At 40.6% G+C, this 22,727-nt stretch overlaps 1 protein-coding gene across 1 annotated transcript in view; it reads left to right on the top strand.

Moving 5' to 3' along the window:
* astn2 (astrotactin 2) overlaps positions 1 to 22,727 on the top strand; it is a 324,099-nt gene that overhangs the window by 51,889 nt on the left and 249,483 nt on the right. The window contains exon 2 of the mRNA XM_030785297.1: positions 5,500 to 5,687. Within this exon, the coding sequence (XP_030641157.1) occupies positions 5,500 to 5,687 (188 nt within the window). The remainder of the gene's footprint in view (positions 1 to 5,499; positions 5,688 to 22,727) is intronic.

Genomic DNA, 22,727 nt, shown 5'->3' with positions numbered 1-22,727 from the left:
ATACCTTATTTATGGGAATTTTGTCATCAGTTTTAGTTTCAGAAGACGCAGAAAGAGAATGGGGAGAGCTTGAACAAACAGGCTGTGCGTAAATTACACACGTGTTTACCAGCGGGGAATCCGGATTAGTGTATCTTGCTATTGAGGATAAGCCGTTTTGTAGAAATACGTGTTATGATGTGAATGGACAGTCCTTCTGGATACCTCATTGGGTTTTTTCGTGTTTGTGTACGTCAGAGAATTCTGCTTTTACATAAAAAGAGCACTTGTGAAAGAAACAACTCTCTTAGTTGTTTGCTTTTTCCCCCAGCTGGACATGTAGTACCATCTAGAGCTGTTGAACCACTTAAAACATTTGTCACTATCAGTGAAAGAGCAGCACAATCAAAATGTGCATTTGTCTGGAATTTGTGGCTAAAGAGCCCAGGCATCAGGTTTATCGACTAAAACAATACATAACACGTTTACGTGCCGAAACATATGGAAAGCGCTACTGCAATTTGTTCCATTCTATACAGGCTTAAATATATGTAATGTATTCAAATGCATTCATTTCTCTCTCTTTTTTAATAGTTTTGGCAAGCTTCCTGGAGTTTGGAGAATGTTGGAATACACTATCTCCCACAGTTGTAGTCCCATGCTAGAAATATACTGTATTGTCTGAATTTATCTTTGTAATGGTTAACAATGGCTAACCCCTCAGGTTTTCTGGGTGACAGATTTTTTAAGCATCATATCATCTTACTATTGTCAGATACAACAACTTCATTTCTGCCTTTTTCAGTTACACTGGGTGGTGGGGGGTGGAGGGGGTTGGGTTACTTCACGGGCTGTCAAAAAATTAAGAAACTTCAGATGTTATCATGCCGCATTGAGCAATTTCCCGGGCAGTTCATTCCTTCAGTCAAGAGAGAGAAAACACACACACACACACACACAGACACACACAAAACAAATGCTGAATGAGACTTTTGGGGACTTTTGGAAATAAACTTATCACCTGAAGCAGAAATATGTCTTTGATTGCTCTCTTAAACAGCTGACACACTGTACAATTTACTGGCACAAAATCATACACTTGGAACAGGAAACCACAAAATCCATTTGCAGTTCAAGTTTATTTAGAGCCCAATATCACTGTTTACAGTCTCAAAAGGCTTTACATGGCCACAACAAACAAAACAGGATGGCACCCCCTGACTTAATCCTCATTGCGGGGAAGGAAAAACCTCCCCAAAACCCAGGTGTAACAGGGATTAATAAAGCAAGAAAGAATAAAGTGCATAAAGGCAATTAATGCAGCAAAGCTAACGGCTGTGGAAGGCGCAGGAGGAGTAGGGCCATGCAGGGTGAGCAGGGCCGGGGACAGCAGAGCACAGAGACCAATTCAGGCCGCCGACCTAAAGACTGGAGTCGCATCCATGCCGTGAGACACGGGCATCAATAGCAGATGAAATAAAGCCAGCAAAAGCAGCAACAGAATCTCAAATCATATAAAATCATTAGATATTTATTTGTTTTTTTATGAAAGCCCTAACATATATCTTGAGCCAGAAAGTTCAAACTGTTCAATAGGAGGATATTCCTATAGAGTAGTCTTGGCTGAAGTTGTCCAGTTAACTTAGAAATTCATCTTTGAATTGGAGAGCCAATATGGTGGACTAAACCTAAGCTTTGACTCTAATGTACAGCCCAGTGGACTCCCTCCTTCATATTACAACTGTACCAGTCATCAGAGATGGGACATGAAAATTATAATAGCAGTGTGAGTTGTTGTCTTTCCACTGACCTGGTATGGAAGAACAATGGTCACCTCTGCTTCACACTGTAATTTCCATCAGTCAGAGATCAGGGAGTGAAATGGAACTTGGAATGGAATTAATGGAACTACTAAATGGAACTTACTTTTGCACTCTGTCATCTGCTAACTGTCCAGCAAGCTATTCCTTCACTTCCCAGAAGTTCTTCTCAGAACTGTAGAAGGAAACCGAACATAACGCTGAGGAGCTGAAGAAAACGTTTATGTACCTCTTACGTACACAATCTGGTGACTGCTGTGTTCTAGAGTTTGCAATTAAAAAACAAAACAAAACAAAACGAAACAAAACAAACAAACAAACAAACCAAAAACAACAGCAACCAAAAAACATACATGCGGAACAATGTTTGGAAGTTACTAAATTGTCAATATTAGCAATTATGTGTAAAAGCTCAAGTATAAACTCGTAGCATACATGGCTACCCATTTTTAATATGTGTGTAACAAAATCACAATTCACATGGATTGACCCAGCTGGTTCTGTTGTATGAATTATGGATTTGCATATATCTTCAAGACAGCTCAGCCAAGCTTCAAGGAAACTGTAATTAACTAGATGACTAAGTCCACATCAGCAAATAAAACAATTTATGGTTTTGTTTTTGTCTGTATTTTTTTTTTTTTTTTTTCAACTTCATGACAAGGGTTATATGATTAGAGTTCTCTTATTATGCTGATTATACATTCTAACAAGTGAACTGATTTCCATAAAAACTAAAAACATTTGTTCATGTGAATCCTACTATAACATTCAAAAGCTAGTGTGCAAGCAGAAACTACCAGTCTTGTTTAAACGTGGCTGATGTTACTTTAACTAGATGCAATTCTGCTATATCTGTTTGTTGTTGTTGTTGTGTTGTTTTGTGTTGTGTTCTGTTTGTTTGTTTGTTTGTTATTGGGAGTAAACAGGACACTATAAGTCAGCTTTCGGAGAACATAATATTTTAGAGCATCACTGAAGTGTCGGACAGATAAATGCACTTGTGAATCATGTGAAATAATTCTGTGTTCATACTTGTAGTGTAGTCATCACATCTGAGGAATTAGTGCAGCTCTAGCCACAAGACCAAAATCTAAAATATTTATTGTACGTTCACGTCAGTAGACCCTTTTCCTCTTCAGAAGGAGGTTGTGTGTTACTAGTTATATCATTCCAGACTACTCCTTTATTGTAGCTACTACAGATTGAGGCTTTACTTACTGAAAGACTGACACATTGGTGGTGCTGCAGTCCAGGTCATGCTCTGGGACTCTTTTGCCATCTCAGCGGAAAAGTACTTTCAGCTCAGTTCAGCCGTTAGCAGTTTCATTAACAGTTTATCTGTTCTCAGATCAGTAGCCACACGCAGCCTCGCAAAGACATCATATCATCCAACACTGCTGCCGTCATATCATCCCTCTGGTGAAACCCTAAAATAAAAAAAAAAAAAATTAAAAAAAGGGCCCAGGTGCCCTGAGGTCGCTCTATGCCGGGGAACCGCAAAAACCCAAGTCGATCAGACTACCGTCACGTTTTTTGATCCGTATCTGGATCTGGCTATCTTTTATCAGGACGCCCTCCAAGCTCCAACGAGCACAGCTTAGTTTACGTTTCTCAAGGTTGCCTCCAGCTCTCCCCAGCCCCCCCTTTCCTCTTCTCTCTCTGTCATTTCTTTTCTCTCTGAGTAATCCAAGCCAGGCCCTCAGTAAGGTATTTATGGGTTTACGCTCAGCCATGATAGCTACAATGAATGAAGGAATGAATGAAAGAATGAGTGAGTGAATGAATGAATGAAAGAATGAGTGAGTGAATGAATGAATAAATAGATAAATAAGAAAACAAGCATTGAGCTGGATCATATTGTATTATTGATGATGATAGTGGTGGGCTGGTTTTAGTGCTATTTCTATCGATTTAACCCCTTCCTTTTCTTGTTTATTCGTCTAAGATGACTTAATCAAGCTCAGCCATTGGGAATAATTAAGTCGATGTAATTAACCACTAGGTTTGGCTCTTGTTCTTGACCCTTTGGTCTGTTGAGGAGTTTAATTCACGATTTACTAAAATGTCCATGGGAACAGGTTCAAGACCGCCTAAGATTAAAACCATCCAGCGTCAAGACCAAGACATTCCATAACAATGTTTATTGTTTGTATAATGATGAGAAAGTGTCTGTATCAGAGCGAAGCCAAAACAGACGATAAGAAGGTACTAGAAGAATTACACAGGTCTTCCTGACGTGCCTCAAAGAGGAGAAAAGAAAAATAAGCAGAGCCTTCCCTGCCTTTCAACTCATAACCAAGAGGAAATATATCATATTCTACAAAAATGACAAACTCCCATATATAACCTTCCTGAGCTGTCGTCAAGCACACAACAAATGGACTAGAGTTAGAAGAGTATGGTGATTGTTTTTTCTGTTGTTTGTTTGTTTGTTTGTTTGTTTGTTTTTTGACAAAAGCACAGCAGCTCCATCCATGACCAAATCGCTCTAATTCAGAGGTGTAGGTCTGACAAGTGGGTAGGCGGGCAGAGGACATCAGGTACTAGCGTAACCATCCTCTAAACAGGTCAACAATGGGGTATAACCACGTCAGAACCTACTTAACACAGAGGGACAGTCCCAGTGGAAAACCTATGAGAGCCAGCACAACCCTTAAACATACAATTTTTCAATAAAAAGGAGCTTGCAAATATTTGCGTGTCCTTATTGAATTAATCTTATCACATATGTGCAATGTGTCCAAGAATATTTGCATATCATGGAGGAGATTTTGTCGCTGGAGGACGACAAATAGTTGAAGTGCTAACTTTGAGCTATCAAACCTGAATCTCTCTCTCTCTCTCTCTCTCTCTTTCTCTCTCTCTCTCACTCACACACACACACACACACACACAAAATGATGAAAAGGTGTCTGAATCAAGATAAGTTTCAAATCCAAACGAATACTAATTTAACTTGAATTACAATGAACCTGGATTATTTGGTTTGTCACACAGGCCCATGTCTTATAATTACACCCTACTAAACTGTAAATGACATCATATGGACAACCAGTTGAACATTACATTCAGACAAAAACAAAACACGTATTTAAAAGGAAGCATTCATGTCCCCCGCACCTTCAGGGTTAAGGCAAACGAGGATCTTCTTAAATGACTGTTTTCTTTTCTCTTCATTTGCATATTTTCCCTCGCCAAAAAAATAGCCTCATTAAGTTTGTCTACGAGACAGCGGAGAGCAAAAGAGGAGGAGAGAACAATAAATAGAGTGAAAATAAACATCCCCCAGTGAGTGGGCTTTGTGGTGATATAGAGCCAACTCTCTCTGAGGAAGAAAACCTTCAGAGGAAAGAAAATGGACAGGGACCACTGTATAGACTCTAGGTGGAAACATAAGTTTGCCTAAGTAATTGATTAAGTTTCAAAGCAATGATAGGGCAGAATATACTCAAGGAGAAGCAACTTCAGGGGCAAAGAAGAGAAAAGACAGGCGTAAGGAGATTGTGTGAAAAGTTTTCTGACAGAAACCAAAGACATGCAGAAATGCAGTGGGGTTGAAACATCTGTGCAGAGGCCATGTTCAGCCCATGTTAGGACCATGTTCAGCCCACAAAAACTAACGGAGCTGCATGGTCCTTAAGATTGACTAATCATCAGCCACATCCTAAACACCCTCTCTTTGTCTTTGTGTTTCCAGAGATGTCAGGGACGGGAGCGGACATCTCTCAGGTGCATTGGAAGCAGCAGTGGTTGGAGAATGGGACGCTTTACTTTCACGTGTCCATGAGCAGCTCCGAGCAGCTCAGCCAGGCCACCCAGCCCACAGTCCGCCAACCCGCACACAGCCTGCACGAACACATGCACCTGCTCCATATCTCTGTTATGGTAAGGATGCGCGTGCCCAAACTCACACACACACACACACACACACACACACACACACACTCACAGACACGTATGCACACAAACACACGCACACACACACACACACACACACAAACATGTACATATACACACAAACACACAAACACACACACACACACACACACACACACACACACAAACCAAAACAAACGCACACACAAACACCTGTTCCACAACTCCGTTACGGTAAGGATTGTATGCTCACACACACACACACACACACAAACGCACACACGTGCACGCACCTGCCTGCTCCATATTTCTGTTATGTTAAGGATTGAATGTGTATGCTCACACACGCACACACACAAACACATAAACACGTACACACACACACACACACACACACACACACACACACACACACACACACACCATGTAATCTATATTCCCGGGAGGGACTATTGACCTCTCTTAAACTAAGAATAAATGCTACTTTTGACTCAAATCCAAAGCAAAATCAATTTCGTGTTTACATTCACAAATAACATCTTTTACCAAAAAAAAAGGAATTTATGCAACTGTTTTTTCACAGGGAGGGATAATGATTTTGTGACAGAGTTTTGTGAAGGTATACCCAGAAGAACAGTGTCGTTTCAATTAGATGTCTCCTCAAGAGTTAACAAAACAAGTACAAACACACACATACACACACACACACGCATTCATGTGTACAGAGCTCTGAGCCCTTCACAAAGGCTGATCAGATGCCTACACACACACACACACACACACATACTGGCTCCATGCATATATGTATGACTTAAGCATTTAGTGTGGAAGAACCTGAAAATGGTATAATATTATTAGAGAAATATGGAGACTGATACTTTGAGAGACATACAAGATCACAGAACTCTACACTACAAATTCTGCCTTTGCTTTCATTCTCATTACCACAGATTTTAGTAGAAATTATTTCTACTTTGTTATTGCTATGTTTTCCAAGTGAGTGTTTTCCAGATATTTTAATCTGTTCTCTAAGAGATTACTGGCCAAGAGACAGCAATAATAAATACAATCAGAAATAATATTTGGTTAATAAAGTCAAACTCAGTTAAGTATTTAAAGATGGAACACATTTGTGTATGTGCTGATTTTGGCAAATGCGATGTAGCATCCTAGCTTTTTAAAATTAAGAGACATTTTAAAAAGAGGCTTTTTTTTATATCTATTTTGGGAGTGACGTTTTGTAAACTCTTCCTTGATCAGGGTGCATATTAAATAAATGCTGTTTACCTAAACCTTGTGTTACAGCTGCACAGAAAGACACACACACACAAAAACGTTTGAGCTTTGCCTCACACTCCCCAGGGCTGCACGGGCTTCCAGATAAACACACAAATGAAGTGATCCATCCTTTTCTCTCCAACTTTTCTAAAGAACAGGAGCCAAATATACATCAAACTGTTTCTTCGCACCAATCAACAACTTTTCCCTTCTAGCTACACTACATCATCACATTCATCTACTGCACAAAATTCTGTCAGACAACTTTCACAAGTCCCTGAATGGCAATTACCACCTCCACTTAAGCGCCGAGGTCCATTAGAGCATAGACTAAAGCAGGTGTCAGAGCTCCGCTACGTCTTTTTAGATGATGCTTGTTTCAAAGTTGACGGGACTGACACAGATAGGTGAGTGATCTCCAATCAGCCGAGAAACAAGCTGGCTGGAGAATAAGCCAGGAGAGAGAGAGAGAGAGAGAGAGGGAGGGAGGGAGGGAGGGAGAGAGAGAGAAAGACTTGCAGGAAACAAGGTGTAGCTGTCTACAGTGCGTGGCCCCAGGCCTCCTCGGCGTTTTGAGTGAGCGTCATTAACTGTAATTCTGTCAGCTCAGTGACAGGTCCGAGCAACACTGCTCTGTTCTTTCAAAGGTAGGCTGTCACTCATCCCTCCTTCCCTTTCTCTCTCTTTCTCTCTCTTGCTCTCTCTCTCTATCTCTCTTGCTCTCTATCTCTATCGCCCTCTGACTCACTTTCTGTGTGTGACTTTATCCTGCTATTTAGAACAGCGGGCGCTGTCATGATGATGTAACCAGAGGATATGTGACGGAAATGACATCTTACTTACAGAGCTGTTACAGATCTCATAAGGTTTCTTTTGGCAGAGCTACAAAACTCCGACCTGCAGAGGGCTTGACATGTTCGTACATGTTTTTCTAATCTACGCCCTGCAGGCATACAGGCATAAGTTATGATGTCATAAAGATGTGTTGCATCACTTACGATGACATCACTGTGATACGTCACTAAAACTCAGTTGTGACATCACTGTGATGTATCAAATTGAATGCAACAACAGATCATTTGCAATAACCAAAACTGCGTACAGTGACTGCCCTAGACTTTTATTGATTGTGCGCTCTTAAGCTGTGTTTTAACTGAACGAGTGACGCAAATGCATGAAAAGTCAGTCGCAGGGGGCGAATGGGAGGAGCTAATTGCAGCAAAACTACGAGATGCAAAATAGATGAAATGAGCATTCACTTGAATTAAAAATTGTTCAGCTCGAGCAAAAATTGCACCTGGCAAAATCCAATCACCTCCAAATAGGGCTAGAAGCCACACCCCCTTCCCAGAAATCTCTTCAGTCAAGATGGAGGACAATCTGATCGTGTGTAACCTGACTGGCATAATCAAAAATGCTTACTCTTCTGTGGCGCGAAATTCACTCGTTCATTTTTCAGGCAAGCGATCAAACCCACGCCAGGAAAGTGAGGCGAAATTTCACTTCGCATTCGGCTTTAGAGAGAGGTGGACATTTCGTTTTCGGCACTGATATTTAAAGATCAAAACTTCACCCATAAGAGCTAGAGAAATGTTGAGCAATAAGGAGAATATGCGATATTGAAGTCTTTCGGTTGACACACCCATTAAAGGCCCTGTCTGTGAATGCCTAATTGGGCTCTATCTCTAAATTACATCTTTAAAAAAATTTCGGCTGTGAAGCCTCACTCCCACAGCGAGCCCACGGGTCTGACGCCATACATTTGGCCCAGTTCCCTTGGGACAACAAATATGAGGTGTGTTCATTTTTTTTCAATTTGGCAGGCTATGTCACTTTTCAATTTGTCTTTAAGAACAACCACATATTTTATGATTACAGTTAAATACATACATACACAAAAACATGAATACATACATACATACATACATACACAAAAACATGAATACATACATACATACATACATACATACATACACAAACTGTTCCCACTTTCCAACAATATTTGCTCAACAACTCAAAAGTTTTCTCTGAAGTTTCTCTCTCTATACTGTCCATATCTCCTTTCCAGTCAATCCAAAAGGAAAAGTAAAGACTTGTTTTGACTGTTTTATTTAATGATCTATCCAGCCTGTGAACTTTTTCCAAAGTGTCAAATATTCTTCTACTTCATGCACTCAGTCGTATTGATTTTCTCTGAGCAACTCGCTGCGTCACAGTCAAGTGCTTGTTACTGCAGTAAGTACCTGATAAAGACTCAATTCCTGAGCCCATAGAGAGCTGTTACAACCAATAGATTTTAAACATGAATGGAGCAAACCAAAAATGCCTACACTCTGAGGGCCTTTCTGCCCCCTGAAACATGTGTTTACATGGTATTGCGTATTTACTATGGTAATACTTGCAGTCACAGTTTTGCAGTTGTTGATCCGTTCTATAGTTATATATAGTTTATATATATAGTTATATATATATAGTTATATATACATAGTTATATATATATATACATATATATATATATATATATATATATATATATATATATATATATATATATATATATATATATATATATATATATATATAACTATATATAGTTATATAGTTATAGTTAGAGTTGTTTCCGGAGGGGCCTCGCTCCTTATTACATCTTGTTGCTGCATCACAGTGAAAGATACTAATAATTGTCTGTGAATCTGTAATAACAAACTCATTAAAAATATAAGGACAGTTGAGAGGAACTACACAAAACTAAGAGTCTGCGTAGGCTGACTACACAAGAGTGTGTTCAAAATCCCTGAATGATAAGATAAACACTTTGCATGTCGTAATGGGCTAGGACTGTCACATTATATGCTGCTATGGGAAAAAAGGAGGGAAAAAAAAGGAAGAAGGGAAAAAAGAGGGTGGCTTACATTCTTCTTGCTTAATTGGCGCTCTTGTCAGTCAGGCGGCATAAACACAGACATGCCAGGATAATGATGATTCTATGTTACAGTTTTATCTCAGCAGACTCTTAAACCGCTAGCCTGATTAAGCCCAGGGACTGCACATTTGGGTAATGGGTTTCAAGCTGTACCAAACACACACTGAAGAGCAAGAGAAAAGAAAAAAGAAAAGGATTACTGTAACCTCCTGAGTCAGAACTAGCATGGACAAGGTGTCTGAGATTTTAGTGTGGGGGTGAAAAAGGAGGTGTTTACGCAAATGGGCTGGTGGATGATCTCTCAGCTTGCCTCTCAATGAGCCCTGGAGTTAATCAGTGTTCTGTACATCCTGGAATAGGAATTGCAGATCGACAGAGGAGTGCAGACACTATGCATGGGATATAGAAATGAGCTTTATGCTGAGAGAGAGAGAGAGAGAGAGAGAGAGAGACAGAGAGAGAGAGAGAGAGAGAGAGAGAGAGAGAGTAGTTATACATTCATGAGTGTTTGGATTACTTTAACTGACTTTCAACTCAGAGAGAGAATGTCATCAACAACTTCTAAGCAAATGCTTTTTAAACGCTCTTTAATCAGAGACACCAAATTCCTTATGAATTTTTTAAAAGGAAGAAGCATTATAAGGCTGTTATTTGCACACACACACACATACATACACGCGCGCGCGCGCACACACACACACACACACACACACACAAAGAAGCCACTAGGATTGACACTAAACACTTAGAGATACACACAAAGTTTTATGTGTACAGCTTGTATCTTAATGCTTGTTCCTTAGACCCGGCTGTGCTTTTAGGCACAGCGTTGGCCAGGTATAGCAGAACACAAACCAGAGCACAATCTGCTCTTTGCATCTGTTATCCATTAGTCTTTTTTTTTGCACTTGTTTGGTCCCAGAGCACCCTTGCTTTGTGGCTGAGATTGCCTTGCTTGTTTAGGCAGGCCGGTCAGATCTCGGCTGGCCTCAGGGAGCCTTTTAGCATTCGCTGGACACTCTCCTCTCCCTCTGCATAATCGTTTAGTTGACTGGCTGTGTGTAATGTTTTGTCTGGGTGTTTTTTTTTTTTTTTTGGGGGGGGGGGGGGCGGTGTACTTGCCTGAAGGGCTACAACAGAGCCTCACTGGTTTTCTGTCTTATTCTGAAAAGTGACTTATCAATCCATATGATCTGAGGCCTCTAGTGTGTTCTCTACAGAGCACGGCTGGACTTCCTCTGTGCTGTTTTCTTCATATGCTCTCTGTGTGGAATCATTTTGCAACACAACTTTGAATTGTGCATGCAGGTTTGTGTCTGTGGTGGACACCAATAGAGTGAGAGCTAACCAGCCAACACCCTACGCATGTCCCAAAATCCATTGTTACTACATAATAATTGCATTGGTTTGTGTTTGAATTGTGTAACAAGTCCCCAGACTTGGCCTGAATGAAACGAGACAGTCGCATATCCTTCAGCGTACCTGTATATTAGCCAAACAAGCACTAGCAAAATTCTCTGCGGTATTGCGCCTTCATTTTTAATCCATAAATTACACATCATAAGGACAGACACTCCAAAACAGAATATGTACCTTTGGACTTCATTGGAGACTGTGTATACAGCTATATATCTGACAAAGTCTTTCAGACAAGCATCCAGTTAGACCAAATTGAGCATGTGAAGCTGCTGAAAGAGGAGTGAGCGAGATGTATAGAATTCTTATCAATTTTTCGCTAATTACTTTGTCATCAGTGATTGAAGGACACTGACAGCCGTGTAATCACACCTTTGAGACATAAGAGGCCACAAATCGACATAAACAAACAAACAAACAAACAAGCACACACACACACACACACAAACAAACTCAATACACAAAGAAATTGAGAAGAAACAAACAAAAAACACAAACAAAATGAATGGACCTGACAGATCACATCCAAAGCCGGGGAACGGCTGAGCAGGAACACTCAAAGCGATGGAGTTGTCAAGCGAGGAGCATGTGCCATGGGATAGAGAGAGAGAGAGAGAGAGAGAGCGAGAGAGAGAGAGAGAGAGAGAGAGAGAGAGAGAGAGAGAGAGAGAGAGAGAGAGAGAGAGAGAGAGAGAGAGAGAGAGAGAAAAGGAGGGATCTCTTTCTGATGAAGCGCCAATGGAGAAACTGATTTATAGGAAGACCAACTGGTGCATAAAAGGGTCCTTTTCATAGAGGAATAATGACACATTGGCGGGTTCACCCAGAGGACAGGTAGTGTTCTAAAGAATGGCACCCGATAAAGGCAGGCAGAGAACAATCTTTTCACATGTCAGGAAAAAAGGAGTGTAATCCTTCTCTCCTTCACAGAAAGAGCTTTTGGTTTTGCATATCTGCGGTGCCAGTTTTTGGAAGGTCTCGGCCGTCTGAAGACAAGGATATTGCCAATTAGAAATTAATTTATGACAGGCTAATCTCCTCTTTCTGTACTGTTTCGTTGTGACTCACTTTGATGTTTCGTAGTACAGGCGGAATAAACAGCGACCGCGGAGTGAGGGCTCGGATTGTCACTTTGAAACAGACCAGCTAACTCTGCGTTTTTCGGTAACTTGCCAAAGTAATTTCATCTGACTCTGTGGGTGTTATGAGTGGATCCAGGAACCACTGACTTAGCAAATCCAGTATCAGTGCCTAGAACCTAATCCTAACATAGTCCTGCCCAGTCTCAGAGTCCTGATCCTGCTCCAGTTTATCTGCCGTCTGTTGGCCTCTTTTATCCTGCTGCCCTTCTTTTTAAACGCCCAAACACACTCCCATGCCGTGACTGAATCTTAAAAGATTCACAGACCACTGGCAACTCCTAGCCAGGATTCAAGAATGACTCCTAAAGGACTCAAATACCACGAGACAGGTTCCCATCTGAGAAATGATTCTCAAACGATTCATTCTCCTGCAGTAATGATGACCTATGCATTATACACAGTGTATTACAAACCACGAATATTAGATATTTAACAAAAACTCATAACAAGAGGAATTTTTCACAATTACATTACCTGTTTGGAAAAGATTACCCTATAATGTGGCTGCTTTGCTTCAGTGGAGCCTCTCACTGCATCACGAAAGAAGAATTTTATAAATAAACCAGACCTACAAATGACCAGTTTCTCAGATAGAAGTTACTAGATTATCAACACCTGTGATTTCGGCCTGCATCATGGGCTGCATCAAGAGCATTTTGGTTCCATTCCTGATTGGGTCCACCTTATCTTCAGGGTAGGAATACACAACTGCATGTTATCTTCTCTTTAACGCTTTGAAGTCTCCACTCCAGAGTCCCGCCCCAGATAATTAACCAGTCAGTGCTGATCGATGACTGGACTACGGCTGGTCACGGAGGCTTACAGAAAGAGTTACCAAGCCCCCTCAAACAAGATGTCCACGCCGTATTATCCAGCCCCTCTGAGCCCTGAAGGCCAGAAATTAATTTTCTCCCTTGGCGAGAGGTGACATAATAATTCTCTTCTTGGACATGAGCAAATTTAATCAGTCTGTTAAAAGCTGAATGGGGTAACATTTTAATAGTTCTCATTTTAACTGTGTCAGTAACTTGCTGCTCCTTTAATTTTATAAATGTGCATGTTACATCCCCATGAATACCAAATCATTGGTAATTACATCATAATGGTAGCCAGGAGCCCAAGTTTGGGAGCTTATGAAAAGTTGTAGATTTGTGAAAATGGGGTTGTACTGAACGAAGTGGAGTTAAAACATTTTGACCAGATGTAACCCCAAATCAGGGCCTAAGTCATGCTGAAATCATTTTTGTAGCATCACTCTGAATCGTTCACTTAATACATCAGTGCTGTATAACAATTTCGAGGTGTTTTGTGTATGTGACCAGTCATTCGCGTAGATTTTCCTTGTTGTACTTTCCACTATGTTATTATTACGTCATACCACTGTTTATGAGAAGCTGTCATATCTCTGAAATGTACAGCATGGCAGGTGTTGGACTGGCTCTCAATTCTCTATACATTATTATTATTAATATGTTAGGTTAGGTTATGTATAAATGTAACATATAAAATCGGAAACTTTTGATAAATTGTGTGCTGCCATAGCTAGTGACCCCATTCTCATGCTGAAGAATCCCTCATCCTATCTGAGTGTATCATTGCAGTTGGTGTCTAATGAAGATATTGCACAGGTTGTTTACGTTGTGGCAGTGATGAATTTCACAGCGCGATAGGGTCTGAATGGAGAGGAAAAAATAAATAAATAAATAAAATAACATGTGAAATGTCAGTAATACCTGCAGGGATGAGTGTAAAGTAGACAGGGGGACAAAATAGACTGACAAGCAACTATTGTTCTACAAGAAGACGTTTAAATTACTTTCTCACCCAACTTATTACTGTGACAGTCAGACTTCCAGATTGATTCTGTATTTACAGTGTCTTTGGAAAGAAACTCACTGGAGGTGAGTCATTTCACTTCTTCTCAACTGATTGCTCTGACACAGTCAATTATTTCATGGATGAGGAATGAGGAAAACCTATTGGTTTTGACGATAAAGAGAATAAATAACAACTATGACAACGATGTAGAAAAAAAATGTATATGTCAAGGCACAAATTGACTTTTCTTTTTAAAACTCATGAAGAACGAGATGGGGGGGTTCAAATGACAGTTCTTTTCGAATGGAAGAAAAGTGATAAATAAACATTTTCACGTCGTTTTCAAAATATCGTTTTATGATTAAAACTTCTGTATTGCAGCTGGAACATGTACGGTATTGCCTTGTTGGACTAGACATGTTTTGTACGCATTTATCTTTAATTGGATAATCCTTCATAAATACCATGGATTTTCACACATTTCTGGAGAGTATACTGGACTAAGAAGAAATGCTTTTCCTTTAGTTTTTTTTTTTTTTTTTAAACTGAGTTGTACCTGTACAGGTCGAGGTAAACTGGTCTCATCTTTGGCTTTCTGGAGAACGCTCCAAGGGTTTATAGGGAGACACTGTGCAAGGACTTTGAAGACGGTCTTGAGTACGGCACCCAAACTCCCTCATCCGTCTTTTTTATCCTGGAGGTTTATTCCGAGAGAGACTCCCACTGTGAAAGCAAACTCATAATTGCACTTGACAGCTTCATCCGTATTACTCAAGAGCTGTCAAAGTTGCGTGAGACACTCAACAGCTTTTGAGATTTTGTCAAAAAAAAAAAAAAAGAAAGAAAGAAAGAAAGAAAGAAAGAAAGAAAGAAAGAAAAAAAGAACATTTACTCTCCTCTAATAGATAGGACAAATATGGATTTTTATTTATTTATTTGTCACTAATGTAAAACCATAAACGTCTTTCAGATCTCACAAGTTCTGAATCTTGATGGCAGTGCTGCTACTTATTAGCACATGAAGCTGGATAATACAGATGGCCTAATCTGGCCCATATACAGCAATATCATTTCAACAACTACTACTAGTGTCAGCTACCGTCTGCAACTATGCTACTGGAGGCTTTCAGCAAGGAAGTGAATGAGAAATAAGCTACTGTTTTTTTTTTTCTGTTGTTTGTTTGTTTTCTTTTCTTTTTCCCCGTATAATTTTCTAACCCATTTTTCTTCTTTAATGCTAGATTAAACATTTCTGCTTCCTCTTCATCAGTCTTAGAAGTCATATTCAAGGGAAAATATAAACACAGCATGACCATATGTGCACAGACACACTGAATATGGCCTTTGGACTGGCTTTGAGGGGAGTGTCCGATTGGATAAAACCTTTTGGACTTGCTTTGAGGATAGTGATTGGATAAGGCCTTTGGACTTGCTTTGGGCAGAGTGTCTGATTGGATAAAGCCTTTTGGACTAGTTTTGAGGAGACTACCTGATTGGATAAAGCTTTTGAGAGTGCAATTCAGAGACTTCAGAGCATCGTGCTGGTGCAGAGAGTTAAATAATCCATACCTCACTGCAAATTATTGGAAACTATGGTGTTATAGTATATACTTGCACAAAAAAGCTCAGAATATACTAACACACACAGCTACAGCGTAAGTTCACAAAAGGACAACTGAAATGAGGCAGGCATATTTGTTTGCAGTTTAATCACTTTTCACTGTCCAACACATTCTCTCAGAAAAGTCTAAAAAAAACCCCGCCATGCTTTAAGTGAGTGACTACTGTTGCATTTAAAGTCTATCCTGGCATTGTACATGGATAATTAATGCCGGTTTGAAGAACATGGATAAAGAAGATGTATCCATTTTATGTACATATTTTTCCATTAGCCTTGCACTAACACAACGAAATTCAGTCCATGTATACGCACATACATACATACATACATACATACATACATAGAAAACTGGGTTTCCAGTGTTATACAGAAACATTTTAGTACATTTCTTCCTCATAAAAAAGCAAATTTAGATGGTGATCTGCAGTGCCTCTCTTACTTTCATCATAGTTTAGCGATTAAATATAGATGGATGGAGAGAGGAAAAGGGTACCTTGATTTCTCCACAATCACTACTTTTCTATCTCCCACATCACTGTATGTTTGCATATGTACGTTTTGACTGTTAATGTGTTGCTAAGTGAGAAAAAATCCATTGCTGAAGTTAAATTTTGTAAGAATTTCACTCATTGCTTTGCTACTAATTCCCCCTTGCAAAATGGACCAATTATCAAATGCTCCAGGAAGAAAATGTAACCAAAAATCCTTACCCAGTCTCACCACCTGCGATTCAGCAAACACTGTCTGTAATCTTGCTCTGCTGAGACCGGATCAGAGTCTTCTTCTTCCATTGAGAACATGTGACAGCAGATACTGAGGGGATTGCTACAAACTGTCTAATTATACATCATTAGCCCAGCATGACTGGACTGTGAGTGTGTCGCCTAGAATGAAACCTCCATATGCACTGAGAAGAGCAGATTCAAACTATGGGCTGTGTATGACTACCTGGGGCGTTCTCTCTCTCTCTCTCTCTCTCTCTCTCTCTCTCTCTCTCTCTTTGTGTTTGTGGCAGAGTGTTGGCAGGACTACCATTGACTCATTCTCAAAAAGGCAGCTTGAAAAGACAAGCAGGTGGAAAACTGCCACTCTTAGGGCTGTGAGGACGGCACAGGAGCTTTGGGGCCATTACAGGTATTGGACAGGCCTTTGAGCACCACTGTGGTGTATCTACATTCATCTGATGGCATGGACCCCATTCCGAGCAACGGGTCTCTGTATCTGGCCACAGTAAGCAAGTGTTAGATTAAACCTGCTACTAAATATGCACAAGACTGTGACTTTCCAAAGCAGATGGTGGCTTTGCCTATGTAATGATCTTTTCGCTGCCTCCAATACATCTAAAAAAAATTTGTTAGAGAAGTTCAGCACAGTAGTGTAGACGGTGTAGCGAGTTAGTAAGAGGTGAGACAGTCACCCTCTTCACTTTGTCCAGACAAGTCAGTGTGTGGAAGAATGGTGAGGAGAGAGAGAGAGAGAGCGAGAGAGAGAGAATAATTCTTCAATCTTCAGGTCACTGCACTCTTCCAGCTCTTTGGTGTGTTCCAACAGGCTCATGATACAGGTGGTGACATCTAGGCTTAGGGTGCCAGTGCATTGCTTACTGACTGAAAATGTGTCGTGATAATCATAATTACAAAAACTTCCTGTCTGCTAATTCTCCCTTGCAAACCAAGTACATCCATGAAACCTGTCCCTGACCTCACCACCTCAGCGAAAAATTATCCTGTCAGGTCCTCTGGCGAGAGCAGATCAGACTCCTCTCCTTGCCCAGAGAACACGCAGCAGTAAGGGACGCAGTTTCAATTTCAGGGAGTGATAGTGACATTTTTTAGGCAGGGGGCCTGGTGTTCCACCTGACCGCAGTGAAATGTCTAATTACTCATCACACCCGCAGTGGGGCTAGACTGTGAATGTGTTCTCTCTTCAGACACAAGCCCCACCATATGTGTTGGGAAGAGGGGGGTGGGGGGGGGGTGTAGGGGGGGTCTAGTCTGCAAGTTTGGACTGTGGACTTTCAATTACTACCCGGGGACGGAGATTACTGGCAAGGATCCCGTCGCTTGGCAAAGCCTGACTGCCTTAGTCTCGATAGGGAACAGGACACACGTCCAGGTACCACTCCAAGAACTGCACAGAATGCCCATGTCCTGGCCTCCCCGCTAATGCCAATGCACATAAAACTGAACCAGAGACATGGTTCATTCCCCAAGCAGGCTGTCTGAGCTGAGTGCCAGAACTAGGCCCCCAGCCACCGGAGATGTAATTGTAGAGGATAATTGTGTGGGTTTATCACAGGGTCTAGAGAGGTTCCATGTCAATTTTCACTTACCTTGGCTAATGAAAGTAGAGCAAAGCCTCTTCTTAGGCCCTGAATGTAACAAAATCCGTCCATTTCCGCAGACGAATGACAGAGACGTCAAGGTTAAACTGATATTTTACGTCAGAGCCAATGTCTGGCTGAATATTATAAATCTTATCATTCTTAAACAGTCCTGGTGGTCACCATTACATCTAACAAGTTTACGGTCAATGGAAAATTCAGTGTTTTACACTGCAAAAGTGCTGTCCAGGATCCTTTCTTTATCATCTAACACAATCAAGACATATTTGCAGAATGTTTTAGGAGGAAAAATATGGACAAAATATTTAGAAGCCATTGTAAATCTTCAGCATGTCCTTGACATGGTGGGTGACTCAAACTTCTGAAGAGTCTTCCTCACTGTTTTTGGAGATGTTCCCATTTAAACTTGCATAGCTTTTCCAATAAATAAATGAATACTGTTACTGTAGACCGTTACTGTTAATTATATTCGTATGAGAGCTCAAGCCAAGGAGAGGTGCAGACTTTCTCTTAAGGTGCTTTGGGGTAAAGATCTCCGTTGAGGATCTTTTTTTTTTTAACTGACTAACTTTAATACACAGCAGTTTAGTCTCCCCTATCCCCCCACTTCCTTGCTGGGGACTGTATGAATATCTAAAGCAAAGTGCTTATATATGTGAAATATCTGAAGGGTAAATTAATATTTAACTGGATTTGCACCTAATCATTGTGGTATGAAATTTTAATACGGAGCTTCACGACAGAAAACTGGTGGTGCCATTTCTTTCTCTAGCATGGGATTGACAAAGCTGCTCTGTGATGTTAACGTCCCCATCTCATAAAATATTTGTGGCCCAAAAAAAAAAAAAAAAATTACATGTTGGCAGTTTTGCGCTACAACGGCAAAACGACTGATGTCACATCTAGTATATCATATCCAGAAAGCTCATGACTATTGCATAGTAATTCCTAGACTTTTTTTTCTCTCTTTATTTATTAGCATGATGAGAATTTGACATATTGAGCCCACTCCACTGCCTACCTCCAGCGCTTGTAATATCACTACTTGCGGTTTTAGCACTAAAATCCTCAAGTCAAATTATGGTTATGAAAGCAACAAACAGCAGAGAAGTATTCACAGAGTAGATAACTCTGAACTAGTGTGAGGACAATAGCGGTGTCAAGTCTTAGTGTATGTCAGCAAAGGAATGTTTCACATTTACATGTATGTACTTGGCAGACACATTTCTTACATAATGAAATGCAATGCTACAGGCTTTATCTCACTTGTTTAGAGCTCAGACCAGTGTCTGTTTCTGAACTGCCAAATCTGAGTGCATTGGCTATTAAGACCAAATATTAAATCAACTTGTGGAATGTGCTCAAGTACTGCACAGCCCAGGCATGTATTAAAAAAAAAAAAAGATTCATACATGCATAGAACACTCCCCCCATAGATACATAGAGTACCCCCCATAGATGCATAGAGCACTCCCCCCATAGATACATAGAGCACTCCCCCCATAGATGCATAGAGCACTCCCCCCATAGATGCATAGAGCACTCCCCCCATAGATACATAGAGCACTCCCTCCATAGATACATAGAACACCCCTCATAGATACATAGAGCACCCCCCATAGATATGTAGAGCACTCCCCCCATAGATACACAGAACACTTCCCCCTCAAAAGCAAAGCCATGAATGTATAACCATCAGAAGTGTATTATTTGTAAGAAATTGTTTAGACTTAGCATAGGGTTGTATTTTTGGAGTTCAGGGACATATTTTTCAGAGAAAGGCTAGACTAGTAATCTCTCCTAGCTCACTAGGATAAAGCATTGAGGTTGTGATGTGTTGCTGCCAAAGGAAATCAACCAGCCCTGGGAGTTAGGGGTGGGGTGTTTACTGGGAATCAAGGTGCAAGGAAAACAAAGGAAACTGTACACATTCATCCTCTGGTGATACATAATGGCTCACCAGTCTTTGATTGATAGTCACTCCACTGGCTCCCATTTAGAACTGCCCATTTTCCCTACTGGGGCTTATTCATTGCTGCAAAGGCATGAGGCTTCTATACCAGACCCTTGTTTTCCATTCACATCAATAGAATATAATGGTATTCCTCTCTCTCTCTCTCTCTCTCTCTCTCTCTCTCTCTCTCTCGCTCTCATCATGCAGTATTTCACCAATATGACTTATTCAATTGTTAGTGGTTCATATCTTTGGATATGCCAAGTACTGTATCAGATTTTGTAATACTTTTATATCTTGATCATTGGAATAACAAATGGTAAAGTGTTCTCCCTTGTGTTACAATGAAACCCTAAATGAAATATTAAAACACAGGCAGACTGTCTCCACATTATCTTATTGCCTGTGTTATTGCATAGCATCTGTGAATTACTCTGTGAGGAATTGTGACACAAGCCAGTAGTGACATTTTGCACCAGAACGTCATTTTTTTTTTTCCCAGGCTCAAAAAGGAAATTCATACAATACTTGCAGTTAAAAAAGGGCCGTGTTATTATGCACCATCAGTTATTCTTCGAGCGGCAGGTCACGTAGAAGCAACCTCATTTTGAAGCGGTGAAAACTCATAACAGTGTAGCTGTCAGTTATTCCACCCAACCCCAATGGTTGATGAGTCACATTCTCAGCCATGAGCTTGAGTTTCAAGAAAAAGAAAGAAAGAAAGAAAGAAAGAAAGAAAGAAAGAAAGAAAGAAAGACAGAAAGAAAGAAAGACAGAAAGAAAGAAAGAGAATGAAACGTGATTTTGGAAATTACACAGTGTTAAGTTATGTCAACCATTTAGCTCCTAGACTGAGAAGCTGGTTCATTGCTGTGATAGAGGTAAAGCATTGGAAAGTACTGGCTTCTCTACAGTCTTGCTCTTGACTTGAGCTGGCAAGACTGTACTTGATCCAGAATCTGTGATCATTGGACTGGCAAGACATAAATGGATCGTTGTGGGTGCCAAACTGCTGATTTCTTTTTCCTTTCTTCCACCCCCCCCCCCCCCCCCCCCCCCCCTGCATTTGATGACACAATTATGCTGAAATGCAGGGAGCTATGCTCTGTAATGAATTGCTCAGTAATAAATTGCCAATTGACTGTCAGCCGATACCAACATAAGCCTCTTATTTTCAGAATATGACTCAAACTCGCTATTTATGACTTGTTTTTTTTTTTTTTTTTTGTGATGCTCGATGAAGGACAAAAATTTGATGAATTGTGACTCAGTTGTCTAATGCGAGCTTGGAGACTCGTTGCCTTTCGAGCTGCCAAGTCTTCATCCCCTTTGCTTCTTAGCTCACCTTTCCTCGGTCGGGAAGGGTTGCCACGGCAACCGCAACCGGTGTAGACCGTGAGTTCAGAGAAGCACAGAAATGGGCTTTCTGTTCTGCCTCTGGGAAAAGATTATTGAATGGCAGCAGGGGGTTAACGGTGAATAGTTCTGTGGTACTTGTTACAACCACGCAGGGCTCAATAGTCTTCCATAGAGGGATGACTAAAAATGGGCTCAAGTGCTGTATGTGTTAGAACAGGCGGTATGAGTGTGCCTATAAGATACAGGGCCGCCTTTTGTAACACAAATGTGCAATCTAGACTCTCTGCAAACCCCAGCTTTGAAAATGATGATTCCTTCCCTGTGTAGGAAGTTGCATCTAGAGGCAATTGTGTTAGTTCTATAGGTGATACCCCAAGACAAAATAATGGAAATTGTGTTTAAAATGCCACTTATTACTTATGGCAATTGATACGCTTACAGAGGACGTGATATGTATATCTTGGCAACCTAAACACTGGGAATTAGGACTGAGTGAAGAACCACAAGATTTTATTTATGTCTGGTTGTGGATAAAAATGGAATAATTCAGGTTATGAGTGCTGTAAATTCAACGTTTTACATTGAACTTAGTGCCAAAGTACTAAATGCATTGACAGCACTGTCTAATTGGATATTCCATAACAGGGACAGGGCGGGAAAATGAACTTATGCCAGTCTGTAGCTTAGATGTTTAAATTAAGCAGTAACTCCGCCCATTCTTATGACCCCATCTTTTTTCTTTAATGTTTTTTTTTTTTTTTTTCAAATTAATAACGCATGTGCTACAAATGCATCATTATTCACTCATTCTTCTCTTTAATTAGTGATGCTAGTGCAGATTAATATATGAAATCTGCCCGCAGAGCAAAGCTCAAATGCCCCCCTTCCCTTGTCCCTTAGCTTTTCGATAATTTATGGCTCCCTTCCAGATCTTGGGAGCGGGCAATCCCAGCTCAGTCCTCTCCACAGATTAAAATGTGACAAAAACCAACAGCCTGGGCATTGATCATTCAGACAGAGACATGTGAAAAGAGAAGGGGAGGGCAGATACTCAACCCAACTCACCAATGGATGATTAATGAAGAACTTATTGAGTGTCAGTCAAGCGGAGGGAGGATGAGAGAATGCCAGCAGCATGGCTTTGGTGGACCTTTTGGATATGACAGTTGGGGAGACAGCATTGGAGGTCTTACT

The sequence above is a fragment of the Chanos chanos genome, chromosome 9 (assembly GCF_902362185.1).
Source record: "Chanos chanos chromosome 9, fChaCha1.1, whole genome shotgun sequence".
NCBI classification, from domain to species: domain Eukaryota; kingdom Metazoa; phylum Chordata; class Actinopteri; order Gonorynchiformes; family Chanidae; genus Chanos; species Chanos chanos.
This window is presented reverse-complemented; position numbering and strand designations above follow the sequence as displayed.